Source organism: Teleopsis dalmanni, chromosome X, assembly GCF_002237135.1.
Source record: "Teleopsis dalmanni isolate 2A chromosome X, ASM223713v2, whole genome shotgun sequence".
Lineage (NCBI taxonomy): Eukaryota > Metazoa > Arthropoda > Insecta > Diptera > Diopsidae > Teleopsis > Teleopsis dalmanni.
In genome coordinates, this window is record NC_051848.1 from 18930076 (window position 1) to 18945568 (window position 15493).

At 31.5% G+C, this 15493-nt stretch overlaps 3 protein-coding genes and 1 long non-coding RNA gene across 4 annotated transcripts; 1 reads left to right on the top strand and 3 right to left on the bottom strand.

The window, feature by feature from the left end:
• The first annotated feature begins 1499 nt into the window (after window positions 1-1499).
• Window positions 1500-1886, top strand: LOC119688219. Its single transcript, XM_038102901.1, has one exon. The coding sequence runs from the start codon at window positions 1500-1502 to the stop codon at window positions 1884-1886; it is 387 nt and encodes a 128-aa protein (XP_037958829.1).
• Window positions 1887-2794: 908 nt separating this feature from the next.
• On the bottom strand, window positions 2795-7747 carry LOC119687222 (antigen 5 like allergen Cul n 1-like). The gene is made up of 4 exons (XM_038101478.1): window positions 7556-7747; window positions 5420-5796; window positions 3246-3338; window positions 2795-3147 (listed from the first exon to the last, which is right to left on the bottom strand). The coding sequence occupies exons 1-4, from the start codon at window positions 7703-7705 to the stop codon at window positions 2985-2987; spliced, it is 783 nt and encodes a 260-aa protein (XP_037957406.1). The 5' UTR covers window positions 7706-7747; the 3' UTR covers window positions 2795-2984.
• Window positions 7748-10409: 2662 nt separating this feature from the next.
• On the bottom strand, window positions 10410-11180 carry LOC119688220. Its single transcript, XM_038102902.1, has one exon. The coding sequence runs from the start codon at window positions 11178-11180 to the stop codon at window positions 10410-10412; it is 771 nt and encodes a 256-aa protein (XP_037958830.1).
• Window positions 11181-12401: 1221 nt separating this feature from the next.
• Window positions 12402-13092, bottom strand: LOC119687223. Its single transcript, XR_005253117.1, has 2 exons — window positions 12730-13092; window positions 12402-12662 (listed from the first exon to the last, which is right to left on the bottom strand). It is a non-coding gene; the product is annotated as an uncharacterized LOC119687223 (long non-coding RNA).
• Window positions 13093-15493: the final 2401 nt, after the last annotated feature.

Consider the following 15493-nt stretch of genomic DNA (forward strand, 5'->3'; position numbering starts at 1 on the left):
TAGTATGCTATGTAACGTATTCCTCGAAAGTAATCATAGCCACACAAAGACCGTAATATTTATAAACTTTGATTTGTGTATTGACTAAAATCGTACAAGTACAATCTTCACCCTCACATTGCTACGGTCTCTTCATGCACTTGTTTTTTTGCCACCACTAACGAATACCGTATTCTTATGAAGTCGTTGCAGTACGTGCAAAATCCAATGACCGTAATATATTACGATCTTTATAAAGACATTTCGTTTGCGGCCATAACTTCTTGGCCGCGTAAAATGAATGATTCTCACAACATTTTCGCATTTTCGCGTACCGTTTCTAAATGAATGCTTTATTTAAATAAAAAGAACACGAAGGGAAACAATTAAGCTAATATTTGGCATATTTCAATTTTACAATATGTAAAAATGAAGGCTACACACTCTACTATGTACATTAATGAGTTCATAAAAGCTAAGTTCTCATAACAGTTACACAATAACGTTGTTATGGTTACTTTCCACAAAATAATGGATATTACTGTTATGTACTTTTATTGTATTTTTATTGTTAAAAAGGCTTATGGATCAAAAAAATATAAAAAATATTAAAAAAAATAAAGTCAAGTACGGCTTGGGATCAGTTGGCTTAGGTGCGATGATTCTGAGCTTCACATTTGGCAGGACCCAAGTCGATTCCTGGTACTTGCAGTCGCAAAAATAATTATTAATACGAATAATTAAATAAAAGAATTATTTCCAAGACCACTGATGATACGTCACCACTGTTCGCAAAAACCTCTTTAAAAAATAATTAAAAAATATTGCGTTTTATGTTTTGTGTCAAATTTCAATCAATTGGTTTGTGTCTATAATAAGCTAACACAGAACATAATATTTGTAGAAGAGACCGTAATATTACGGTCAGTCAATGAGAAAGCTGTTAGTGAAAGAGCTTTCTCAAATATTGCAAGAATACAAAAACTTCCCAATTAAGTCGTCAGGAAGTAATTGACTGCTTTTGAGAATGTCATTCCTTTATGTAGTCACTCCACGTCTGATTCACTCAATAGCGTCTTAATTGTTGCATATTAACCTGAACATTTTCCAATCCTGGAATATTTTGGAATATAGTAAAATCCAATCCAACCAGATATACTCATATGACCATCTAAAAGGTTTTGCGGCACACAGTAGTTTACTACGCATGTATACTTGTACGAGGGTCACTGTTTATGTTTTTAGCCTTGGCAACACTGATTGTGATTAGGTGTCATTTGACGTATCCATATGAACGTTTGACATTATTAAATACAACCTACCTTAGACTTTTTGTCAAAAGTCCGTTATATGTGGTATTTACAATGATTTATAATTTGAGTGTTCGCGAAAAAATGAAATTAACACGATAAAATTTTCGTTCGATGATTTTTTACGACTTTCCACTTGGATCAACTTACTGCCACATTTGGCTTCATCCGATGAAGCTCCATCCTTTGCCACTGTGAAGCCCTGGTACAATGATTTTAATCTTGGCCAGAGTTCGCTCACTGACCTCACTGGAATTCTTGAAGGTCCTCCAAAATCAGTTGTCAGTTGTTGTGCCTGGAAACATTGATGCTGTGCAAAAACTGACACGTGCAATGCAAGATCGTCATGCAACATACTGTGAGATTGAGGCTGGTGGAACCCTAGGCATTATTTTCACCTGCATATACGAGTATAACATATTGCACGTGAACAAGGTTTGTTCGCGTTTAATCCTCTATCATTTGACAGAATCTCAAAAAGATGCTCGTGTCGTGCTCAATTGGTACATACAAATACTCAAGAAGTACAATCGCGGTGTTTCAAAAGATGTATACGAATATAAGATTGTAACAGGTGACAAATGGATATATGCGTAAGAGCCGAAACATAAACAGCAGTCGACTGTATGGGTGTGTTTGGTTTCAAGATGAACCAAATCCAACAAAAGTTGTTCGCGCTCGTAGCCGTTCGAAACAAATGGTAACTTGATTTTTAGAGAAAACTGGTCACGTGACAAGTATACCATTACAAGAACGCAAGACTGTCAATTCGGATTAGTATAAAAGCATTTGTTCACCGGAAAACTTTATGGAACTACGAAAAATAAACAAACGTCGTCGGATCATTATCCATCTCCATCAAGACAATGTGAGTGCACACGCATCACGTCTAATAACGAGACAACATTTTGAACATCTAAAAACTCGAATAGAGGGGTCATCAGCCGTACAGTTATGATTTGGCATCCCATGACTTCATTTTGTTCCCGAACGTCAAGAATAAATTGCGTGGACAACGATTTTTGTCGACAGAAGCGAACGAAGCCGTTGTTGCACTTAAAAGCCATGTTTTGGAGGTATCTGAAAAAGTTTGGAAGAAATGCTTCGACAAATGGTTCTAACGCATGCAAAAGTGTATTAATCATAAAGGAGAATATATTGAGAAACAATAACATAAATAATAACATCTTAACATAACAGCTTAAAATAAAAATAGGGGTCATCGTAGCTATTCAGGAGGCGCAACGTGAAGGCTGTGTCATTTTGAAATAATTTTTTATTAATTTTTCAGCGATTCGACACCCAATAGCTAGCCTTAATCCGGCCACCTTATGACTTCCAAATAATTGTAGTTGACTTTTATTGAAGTTACTTTGCCAAATCTCATGTTGTGATAGTCAAACTAGATATATGAAGAATTAACCTCTCGAATTGTTTTAGTTTATGTATTTTTCTTTGCAAAAACAAAATAAAATGAATTTCATTTAAGAAATATTAAACACGTATAATTTTATTATAAATCATGTAGTCTACAAAATAACGATGTATGAGCAATAATAATAGAATATTTATTGCTACGCTGATGAATGATAATAACATCACTATTCTAGAATAAAAAATATTCAAATTATATATATTAATTATATATCTTAGCACAATAGATTTTTTTTAGGACGCAGTGTACTACCCCTTTTTTTAATAATCATATAGCTTGCCATTGTTCCTGCAGAGATGTGAAAAAATGAGACCCAATTCCGCTTCATATTCATTACATCTATTGCCAATTTCATCAGATTCGTAAATTTTGTGATCTATCATGTTAGTGTAGTCATAGTTGCAAGTCAGATAGTATTGATACCTGGAAATATTCGAAAGTTTTCGAAATTAACAACGAATATATATATGTTAATGTACATGTATATATGTATATATAAATAAGTACAAAATAGTTCTTACGGAAATTTGTCATCTGTGCAATAAGCAACGTTACAGCCAAGGCGAGAAACCTTTTCATTGACCATTACACTGAAATGTCCAAACTCATGCATGCTAAGTATAAAGAAATATGGGGAAATTATTTATTCATACGTTTAAGAGTTCAATTTATATTTCATATTGTGTACATCAATACTGATAATAACCTATAAATTTTTTTTCTGCCCCATTTCTACGACTTTTATGCTGCATAATCTCATCCAGAAACCTTTCTATGTTTAGTTTTTCTCTTAATTGATTCTATAAAACTTGATAGTTCCCTAACACTCTCTATCAATATGTTGCAATATATTAACAGGGGGAACGAAAAAAGTATTCATCATTTTTCTATTTGTTTTATTTCCCACGCTCAATCATGCAACAAATTATTATTCTTTAATAATCCAGACACAACATTTCATAGATCTTTCTTGTTTATTTATATATACATGATAATAAGATACAATAAATATGTTACAGTATATGAACGGCAGGTTATTACGATATTAGTAACAATAATAATCGATCGACAATCCAAACATTTCAGCAATCCAAACAACCCTTGAAACATAATTATCCGAATTGTCGAGAACATATTGTAAATCCATTTATTTTTTGATTGGTTCAGTTAACATACATTTGTCCGACATACTACAAATTAATGAAACCCTACAAAATTGGGATATATAATTGAATTGATTACACACTGGTGCGAAGTTAAGAAGGGGATTAAAAAGCTAAAAAATCGTAAATCGAGGACAATATTCAACCCGAATTAATAAAATATGGCGCAATTGTGTTTTCCCAGTCAAAAGACCCATTATTTCGATGGATATTGCGTAGTAATGGAAAAACGGAAAGCCAGAATAATAGTTTCCATTCCAAAAAAAAGACAAATAAAGTCACTGCCGCAACTGGCGTGGAGTTAAATTGTTAAACACACTGCAGATAATCTTGGCCTTCGATATTTTGAACCGCATAGCAACAAACCCGGATTTGACCGTGACGTCCATGTGTCGGCCACATACATACGCTCCGAATAATGTTGGGGCACTCTATAGAGTGACAAAATCCACTTACTCTTTGTCGAGCTTTACCTGGAAATGTTTAATAAGATGCAGCATCCCTTTGAAGATAATAGACCATATCAAAAACTAATCCAAAAACTCCTGTAACAGTGCACGTTTAAAGGGAAAACAGAGCCAGAAGTTCAAAATTTACACAGATGTAAGACAAGAATATGTGTTATCCCCGCTCCTTTTCATTACTGTATTCGACGTTTCAAGGATGCTAATCTACAAACTGAAGGGCTTGTGATCTCGATCTCGATCTCAGATCAGATCGTCATCTAAGAGAAAATACTTTATTTAACCACTAGATTATCTTTTGGTAAATTTTTTATGGTGTCATTATAATTAACATCAAAGGAGTAAACGTTGTATTTTTTTTCGAACACATGTCAAAGATCCATAAAATAAGATCGATTTCTTAGTTCGCTTTCCTTTCTCATATATTTATAACATGTTTAATATTGTTGTGATATCTGCCATGCAAATCTCTGAATCACAAGAAAATTCATGTCCTCTTATCGTAGTTTTTCTGATCGAGTGGTATCGGAGTCGAATTGTTGCGATATAACGAGTGGGAAGTCGTTACACTACACTTCCAATATTAGATTTGGAATATTAGGTTGAATAAAACACATTTTAATATTGTACAATTAAAAAGCGTATATTATGTTTACGTGACTTTTGAAGAAACTCATTTTCCACAAATAACTAATCTAATCTAAATCTTATTACCCTAACACTTCCATAAACTGTATTACGTACTTCACCTTTCTAATCCCCTCGATATTAATTTGACATACCTATATAACAAAATTAATTTACACGTTATTTTGTCTAATTGTTGTACTTTATCTTATTATTTCTACTTTTACTAGTTCTGATTACTTTCAATTCCTTACTCATTTCATTTGTCCTACCTTAAGTAATAAACTTTAGTTTCACTTCTCTTATTTCTTCATTGTTTATCCTCCAATCATTGCTAACCTTCTTCAAATTCTATTAACTTATTAACTATTAACTTATTATTTACTTAAATTGAAATTTTTTTACAAGTAATAATGAGTAAAGAAATAAGGAGTAACTTACTCTGGCGTATATTTTACATTAAAGTTTTCCTTGTCCGTCACCAATGCATTTTCATCAAACCAACTATCGCAGCCTTGAGTTATGACTTCCGATATTGTCATTCTATTTGAAGAGGCACAATATGCTAAGTTTTGTCCGGAATATTTGAAACGCTGAGTGTTATGACATCTGTCATGTTGGATCATGCACTGCCGAGTATGAATGGTGGCGATATATGCTAATTCATCATCCCATATTAAGTCTCGCATGCGCGACGCTGCCGGAAATCCAACTAAACCACTGGCGATTTTATTACGAGCAGTATTGTGACAGAAGAGGAGCTGGTCACGTATCAATCTTGTTAAAGGTGGGTTACTCACAAACTTACCTTTTCTTCCCTAAATAAAATATTTAAAAGTTATAAACTTTATAACAAAATTAATGCAGAGTACAACCTAAAATGTTAGAATTATCATAAAAAATGCTATAAGTAACAAATATTCTAAAGGTTAGTCTGTAGAGACCGCTCATTACTCTATATTTGCACAAGTTGACAAATCTATTGCGTTTAAGGTATATACACTTGCTGCTTTGCTGGATATCGATGGCAAATCCTTCTAAAATCAAATCCTATATGCAACTTTTAAAATTTGTTTTGTCAATTTGTTCTGGCTCTGGCTATATGCGATGGAAAATCTCGCGCAAAAACTAAGATTGCTTTAAGTTATATTTTCAAAAATTTCAAAAGAATAGGATCATTACTGTAAATATGACAGGAACGAAATTGCTGAGAATATATATTATATATTCTTTGAATGTGGAAGATACAACACAGTGCTTGAGCGATGTGTTTGAAGAGATCTTCACAACTGATACCTTGTAGAGTATATTATAAGTTAGAAAAACAAATATGTGTTGGGCAGTAATAGAGCATTCAAAGTCAGACTCTACCACATAAAAACACCGAAAGGCATAGTCCATGAATAGAGGTGTTTGCTGTTTCGATAGAGAAAATTTTCCCAGGAGCGCTAACAAAATAATCTGTTGAATTCAGTCTTGGGGTTAACCAACCAAACAAAGAGTTCTGTTCTTCACTAAAAAGTATAAAATTCCTACATTTTCTTTACCTAGAAATAATGTTACGCCACTTAGAGCACGAGAGTCAACTGGGTCTTATTTCTGCCTCTAAACTCAGCAGGAAGATAAATTTGTCCGAAGCAATTTATGATACTAACTGTTAAAGTGAAGTTGGTTTTAGAAGATGTCTTTAAGCTTGAATTATTTTCTGGTTTTACACACCCGTCATTAAACTAATCTAGAAACATAATTAACTTTAAGCTACACATGTAATCGGAGGTTATTCCTCCATACAAATTACTGAAGCTTTAAGTTGTACCATTGCTTTCATGTACCTTCATTGTTTGTCGTCAAGACTTCTAATGAAACAAGCTTAATTAGCGACGCTCAGACGAAGCGTTCTTGTCTACTGGTCCAGAACCGACATAGAACATCCAAATTAACTGAATAATGATATGCAAAACATTGCACAGGAGTTTGGTTCTTTTATTGTTGATATCTACACTGTCAACCAAAACAAGCAGAGGTCGCAGTGCCATATTTTTTAAGAAATAAAATCTTGCCATCTTGCTTCCATTATAATTTCCGTATAAATTTTTATGGACAGCCAAGCTGCAATCAAGTTTCTGATAAGCACTACGATTACATCTCTAATAGAATATAGGGCGACTACAAAGTATGCTAGCAAACCAAAACATGCCGCTCGCCGAAACTTATCTGTTTTAAATAAATACTTAAATAAATACCTGTGGACTTATTTGGTCTAAATTGAACAAGAAGCGCACGGGTCCACTGCTTCAAACGAAGCTAAACCTACTGTTGTGGGGATATTTACTGCGCGACGTTCTTCACAAGTAGAAACATGGCGAGTGGTCATTTTGAGGTTGAGACCAGACAACCTCAAGACAAAATTGACGGCCACAACAATAAAGCAAACTAACGAGGGAACAAGTTTTCAATTGACGAACTTTGCTGACTCATCGGTCATCGACTTCTGTGAATTCAAAATTCGTAACAATACTGCCGTTAGATAATATTACTTTTGGTCCGTACACAGAGGTGAAAAATTTTTCAACTTACGATTTGATCCGGATCACACATGAAATGAGTAACATTTCCTTTACATAGTTTCTTAGCGTCTTCTCCCTCACAGTAATTGTAGCCATGGACATAACGAAATATTGCAACTATAGCAAAAAATCCGAAAAGTAGTTCAATGTGGGATGCCATTATAATTGGCAAAAAATTCTAACAGTTATTTAAATTTAATAAAATTTATATTTTTGATTCTATAAATAATTTTAATTATTCCAAATTTGAACTTTTTACTAAGCTTGCTTAACCATTTGTTTGCTTAATGCAAGCACACAACATATGCAGAGCACCTCACCCTCCAAAGTATATAAGTATAAACTGCGACATAAGACAAAAAATAGTTTGAAAAGAAAAATCTACTGATAAGTCAATATCGGTGATTGATTTCATCGCAATGGATAGGACTTGGGTCTACTCCCGTAACTCTGAATGAAAAAAAAAATAAGAGATTGAACAAAACCAAAGATGTTAGAGATTTTGTGGGAGATATTCTGCAGGCCTTTCGGAAGACCACTATAAAGATGGGATACAGAAATTAAAGGATCAATGTTCACTGTAATGGGTTCAATACAAACTGGAAAAATTGGATTGAAAAAGCCTAGTTCTAATAATAATATAGCGAGAGTTCCAAAGTACACAGGAGTACACAAGAGTTTCTGTCGCAGTACTCGTATTGGGAAAAGGATTAGGGAGAACATAAAAACAAATAAAAACGAAGTAGGAATAGATAGTATTAAATGCATATATACAAACACATAAAAAATGAAAATATAAAATAAATATCATTGTGATTAATTATCATATAAAAAGGTCGTTTTATAATAATAATGACAATAGCGATAAAAAGGAATGTGGTTAAAATGTGATGAATAAGTTTGTTGAGGAAAATCTTAAAGGAAGTGTTCTGTAGAGATGAAAGAACACAAAAAAGATTTATAAAACACAGATAAAGTTAAATTTAAAAGAAAAACACCTACTTTTGCTAACTCAACCAGGCCAGCATAAAACGATCTGTGGTTCATCAATAATATTTAAATGGATGGGATCTCTGGCTCATTTGGAAAGAAAGAAAAAAAGAAGAACGCTTCTCATCCATAGTTGTATTAAAGTAAATTAATAGGCCACAGTTTCCTTTTAATATTATCGCTATACACTACTGTTATAAGTTGCCAATAAAATATATAATTAGCAAATAAAGTATAACGCTATAGATCTTCTATCTTCTAGACGTAAGAAGCGACTGATAGATTCCAATTTTTCTTAATCATGGCAACTTCTACATAGTTCGTTGGTACACGCCACATCACAGTGCTCTCTTAGTACTGTAGTACGTTAGTAGTTACGGCAGGATTGTGGAAACTGAAAAACTCTTTGCCATATGCATATGTATGGTATATAGAGTGTTTGGGTATATCAAAACAAATGGCATATATGTTAAACATGTTTTTTTGTTCCAAAAACCGAAACAAAATGTGTACGGTGAAAAAGTATTTTCATTATTAATTTAGATATAGTGTATCAAAAGTTAGTTTTTGATAGTTTTTGAGTTTTAGCAAAAAAAAGATATGATATAATAAAGTTTATTGTAGAGGTCAATTATAGTACTAAAGTAAGCCGGTCTACAATTATGTCTCCTATTGATGCTTGCATGACAATCGGATTTGGTAGCTATTTGTGCTATATTTGAATTAATCATCATGTGAAATTTGTTCTCTTCTTTACAAAGCCAAATAAATCACCAAATAACCACCATTGTCTTAATTATTATCTCAATTAGTTGTGAATACCTATTATGGCAGAATGATTCATCTGCCTGAATAAAGTAAGGATCTTTTGTTCTCGTCAGGCAAGTACAACCATTGCTATGTAAATTGTCAATTGTTATTTATATGCAACACATTACTTGAAATTTTTTTTTAAACATATAAATTATATTATAATATATTGTTAGTTTTTAATATTTTATTAAGCCAGAATGTACTTCTACGTCTAATTATATCCACACCCACTTTACATATCAATAGTTGTACCATGTGTATCCGCACCCAGCTCCTTTCATTGTAACTTCTTCTTCTCATTTCACACGTCGTAATAAATTGTTTCCTTTACTTTTTGTTTAATTCATTTATTTTTCATTCCTTTTATTTCTCTATCATATGGTTTCCTTTTCCTTATATTATTTTGATTTCTTTTCTTATCATGCGGTTTCTTTTCCTTTATCTTCTCTTTTATTTTCTTATTCTTACACTAGTTCATTTTCTTTTTTTCTTTTTCCCTTATTTTCTTTTATTTTCGTTTCCTTCCCTTCTTTTCTCTTTGTCTCCTTTTTTTCCTTTTTTTCCTTTCTTCCCTTTCTTTATCTTTTCTTTCATCTTGTCTTTCGTTTTCCTTTTATATTTTCTTTACTTATTTTTTTCTGATTTTTTTCATATTCTTTGCTTTCCCTCACTTCTCTTTTCTCGCTTCTCTTGTCTCTCTACTTTTTTCTTTCATGTTCTTTTTTTTCTTTTCTTTATTTATTTTATTTTATTTTATTTTATTTTATTTTGTTTTCTTCTCCTTTCGTTCCTTTTCAGTTCCACTTCTCTTTCTATCTCTTCTTTTATTTTCCTTTCATTTTTTCTTTTCTTTTATTTTTTTCTTTGAACTTTCTTCATCCTCTTATGTTTTTTTTAATTATTTTTCCTGCGTTTTTTTCTATTCTTTTCTTCTCTTTATTTGAATTTTGTTCCTCTTCTATTCCTCTTTATTCTTCAGTCTTTAATATTACCTTTTTTCTTTGATATGCCAGTTGAATCCTTTCCAACCGCTATTTTGTTTTTATATAAGGACTGTAAAGTTATGCATTTAAGTGAGGACAATGGTGCTCTAGTATATGACGACAGGTTGGTACACATTTACTGTGATCGTTTAGATTATTTTCCACGATAAGACAAGCCGTTTTATTAATTGTTGTGTTGTATTCAGACCGATATTTAGGCCTAAAAGGTTCATTTCTAACCTTGTTGACTCTTTGATATTTATAACCACCACAGTACTCGAAGTTACGAATTGGCTTAGGTCGTAAAATAGGACAATATTCCTTAGGTATTGGTGCACATTTATCTATTATATCCATAACCCGTTTACGTAAATTTTGGCAAGCAATTTCTACACTCTCATCCTTGTCTTCGTCGGGCAGTTCAATTTTGTGATCGAAATCGATTTGATAAGTTGTATAAGGGCCGTAAAAGTGCTTAGTCTTATAGAACTTATCTGGTGGCAATCCTTTCAATTTTTCATACAAATATGGATAAAAAGTTCGCAAGACTCGAATGAACTCAAATGGATTTTGAGCCAGACACTCCTGCGCAATATCAGGTTCTATTTTAACCTTTTTCTTTCGGCGTGGCGGTGGTGGAGGCACAATACATTTATTAATGAGCCCACCCATTGGTGATATGCCAGTCCATTCAGACTCTTTGAAGTCTGAACACTTTCTTTGAATTGGTGGTGGACATTCAGGCAATGGAGGTGGCGCTACATGTTTCTCAAGTCTCCTAAGCCTTTCCCAAAATACACTTGGTGGGATATAATCACGCTGATAAGTTGATTCGACGTTTCCAGCCATTTTGTATAACTGATAATTTTGCTAAGTTTACAGAAAAAATCTTACTAAAAATTCACAAAATAATTTTGAAGAATAAAAATTCATGAACTAAAAAATATAATTTCAAGTTCATTATGTAAAAGTTTGATTTGATTTTTTTTGGTTATGTGATTTAATGGATAAAACTAAATATAAACAAGTTTTTAAATAGGGAAATGTAGCCTAAACTTTTAGGTATGATATACTCGTATAATATATACACGTATAAATATGCGCATAAATATAATATATACATTATATATATTGTATATAAAGAAAATACCGTTCTGTACCTAGGACCTACTCTTAATACCGTCCAGCAAGCGATTGAAAAAACGCCAGCAGACATTAATTGAATGTTCAATCAACTGCTTGGATATCTCGAGTATGCTGATGACATGGTAATAGACACGCAAGTTTTGCAGAGTAGGACTTAATATAAATTCTTCGAAAACTAAATCCATGAGAGTCAAGGCAAATAACATATTAAATTTCTCGTTAAATGGCCAAGATATTGAAGATGTTCAGCAGTTGGAATTTTTGGGTGAATGGCAAGCAGTGATGATGGAACTGTGATCGACGTAAAGGGTTGTGTAAAGAAATGCAAAGTAACGTGGATTTCAAGACTAAGGTCAGAAACTTCAATGCATGTGTAAAATTTACTTTGCTATAGGGCTGAGATACGTGGTCGTTAACTAGATCGTCGTGTCATAAACTTCCAATTTTTATCCAAACCAATAAATGAATGAGATTTTATTAGATTATTAAATATTTTTAACAACACGTCCTTAGTTAACATTCAAATTATTTAAAAGTACATTTCACTTCCCCAGCCAGTCTATCGCATTCAAAGCATTTATCTTTATAAATTTTTTGTAGGTATTTTACTTTTAATATGAGATGATAATAATAGAAAAATATAATCAAACATAGAATCCACACATAAGAAAACCATTGAAGGAATGTTTAAAAAAATCTGCTACTGTTCTGAATACTGAACAAAGGTTTTTGATACTTAGATATATAATGATAAGGAAAAACAAAATGGCAAAAGCTTTATTATATATTAATAACTCAACCCAAGTTAGGAAATATTAATAATATTTAATAATTTAATAAAATTATATATTAAAATTTGCAGTACAGGACAATTTGACAAATTAAATTTTAAAAAACATCTACTTGAAACAAAAAAAAAATTAATCAAATTTCACAGAGGATTTTGATATATCACTGTTTAACATTTTAAGGTTCTCGAGAAATCTAATTTAAAAAACTGTCTTCTCATAATTAAAAATTGGTTTATGCAGCCGAGTTGCTCCAAAAAGATCAAATCCTTCCACAAAAATTGTGCGAAGCATCCGAAAATAGGAAGCCGGAAAACAGGTATTGATTTGAGCTTAAATTATGCGTTCCAATAGTTTCAATAGATCCAAATATTTTGGAAAAGTAATGTTCAAGCCACTAGCAATAAAATTATAGATAGCATTATTATATATGAATTTGAAGTGTAAAATAGTTCACAACTTACTTAGATAGGACAAATTGAATTGTGGTGAATAATAACACAAACATCGACAGATAGATTAAAACAGCCAATGTAAGCACCAAGCTCAACATAAAGATGCAAACCAGCTTAGTGACCAGACACAGTTCGGAAACCCATATGAACTCAATAGTCTTGATGAAGGGTCGCAGGCTAGCATACATGTTGTATATGCTCCGAAAATATTTTCCAATTGACGATGAGCAAAATTTTCTTCGTTTGAATACAAACACATATATTTTTTCTACTTCAATATTCGCATACTCACTTTAGTTTACAACATCAATTTCTTTTTTGGAACGGATTGGTAGATCCAAGTAAATTAACCATATAAAATAAATTAGATGAAATCAAACTACAATAAAATTTACTTTCTTTACAGATAAAAATTTGATTTTCTAAAATTTCTATGTTAATTAGATTGATTTCATCAGTGATTAAGAAAAACTGAATTTCCATGAAAGCATGACCAATATGTATCATTTTGAAAAAAAAAACTGTTTAAATCCACTAAAAACCTGTTTCTTTTGTTTAACGATTCCTAATAATCTCTGCTGTTCTCCATTCAAATCTTCACTTGCCCTTCAGTTCTCCTGAACCACAGAGGTATTATGCATTCAACCCATTTCTGTTGGTGAAATCGAAATCAGTTCAACCTTTAAGTCTAAAATACCGGGTGTTATCATAAATAATAACACAATCATTTATGTGGATCTTACTTTGTTAAGTGATAGGAGAAATCAATATTAACGTGTTGAAAGCTCTCACAGACTACTTTTATAGTAAAACCACAAAAATTCTTCTTTAGTAAATAGAAACCAATACTGTGACCTGTGCTGACTCAATATAGACCTTCCAGTTTAGGGATACGTAGCAGATCTTGTTTATTTATGCCAAAATAAAAGCTGTACTTTTAACTGATCATCAAAGTGTGTGGGATGCTTTTCATCTCTAAGCGATATGTAAAATGCTTGTTGTAAAAAACACAATCATCTGCTATTTACAACATTTTGTCTGTAGTATCCCAACCGTTCCCTCTGCTGATACATATTTTCGTGTCATGACTAGATCCACAACTGTAATTAGTATGTACGGATACACACTAAAAATCTGCCTTCTTATAACTGCATATGGCAGCAGCAACTATTATCTTCTTTTTTATCCTTACTATTTTATTCCATTTCATCCATTCCAATGTACAATGATATGTCACGCAACTGACTCATCATAAAATGATAGTCCTAAGGTGGTTTGCAAATGGTGAGTTTGTCACGAAGAAAATTTAGTAGCTGTGAATTGTCTAAGCATCTATGCGTACGTCTGTACAGCATCTATGTTGTTGTGGTTCTTCTAGGTCAAACTGATCTGAAAAGTAAACATGTAAAAGATTAACAAAACTAATACAATGGCATGGGATGAAGGAAATAAAACACATGATCTACTTCAATAATTAATTGTCTAATATTAAGAAGAATAATTCATTCATTTTATTTCAAATAAAATATAAAAGCGCTATAGTTTAATAAATATTCCGTGCTTCCTAATTTATAAGCCATAGTGTGTCTATTTAGTTTTTTTATCACCAAAAACTTACAACTAACCAACTATCATTTCATGAAGGCTGAAAAAGATAATTGCGTTTGTACGCAAAAGGATATGACTTAAGTCCAAGTTTTCCTTATCCCCTACAACTGTTGAGAGATGCGCTACTATCATCTACCGCCAAAGTCAAAGTTTCAGGCGCGCGGCACAGAGGCAAAATAAGAATGGTTTGGAAGGACTTAAAAGATTTCTATTCTGGCTGTAACAACACCAACTAAGTTCAAACTAAGTCAATATTAAATTATAAATGTTGTATGTGCCTTTCATTTGAAGTATCTCGATAAATATATATATATAGTTTTGAAAAATTTATACAAACCGAACAACTCAATATTCCCGGAATAATCTGTGATAAGACAAATAAAAAAAACTGGAATAAACTTTATTGATTGAAGTTTTATTTAAAGAGAATATATATATATATATATATATATATATATATATATAAGAAACTAATTCATTTAAATATATTATTTCATAATGAATTAAATTAAAAGTAATTATAAGTATAAGTTAAGAATCGATTGCTTTTGCGGCTTTTCCGATTTTCAGTTCTAAATATATAATAAAAGTATATTTAAAATATCTTTCTCATCTATAATTATAAAACTTATTTGCTATTTAACGGTAAGTACCAACACAGCATATTCTTTAAGAATCATTTCTAAATAAATTATAACTATATATGTTGAGCTTTTGAAAAGTTTCTTTGCAGTTCCAATTTTAAATATTTTTGTCAATAATATGTATGGCATTTCACCATTTAATTCATTTGTTTCGAATATATTTGAAATTAATTAATTAATTTCTTGTAATTGTTCAGTTTATTTTATAATTATAAAACTATTATTAACTTAAAACAAAAGTCATTTGCCAATTAATAAGCCAATTAATATATAAAATTCGAATTCAAAAGTAAACTAAAACCGCAAGTAATACTTTATTTAAAAATAATAATATTTTTTTAAATATTAATTTTTGATTTTTTAATTATAGTTTTAAACTATTTCTTTTCTTTTCTACTTTCTGTTTTTTTCGATTTTTTTTTGTGTACTAGTAATAAGTAAATACATATATTTTGTGTTTTATTTCAATTTGTATTTTATATAACATATATATTTTTACGTATACAATAAATAGTCTTTTT

What these genes read in the sequence shown, in the direction of transcription:
- LOC119688219 (XM_038102901.1), top strand. Translation starts at nt 1,500, where the DNA reads ATGATTTTAATCTTGGCCAGAGTTCGCTCACTGACCTCACTGGAATTC.
- LOC119687222 (XM_038101478.1), bottom strand. Translation starts at nt 7,705, where the DNA reads ATGGCATCCCACATTGAACTACTTTTCGGATTTTTTGCTATAGTTGCA. An exon ending in TGTGTGATCCGGATCAAATC is followed by an intron (nt 5,797 to 7,555) that starts GTAAGTTGAAAA and finishes TATTTTATTTAG; the next exon opens with GGAAGAAAAGGTAAGTTTGT. An exon ending in TGCACAGATGACAAATTTCC is followed by an intron (nt 3,148 to 3,245) that starts GTAAGAACTATT and finishes GAATATTTCCAG; the next exon opens with GTATCAATACTATCTGACTT.
- LOC119688220 (XM_038102902.1), bottom strand. Translation starts at nt 11,180, where the DNA reads ATGGCTGGAAACGTCGAATCAACTTATCAGCGTGATTATATCCCACCA.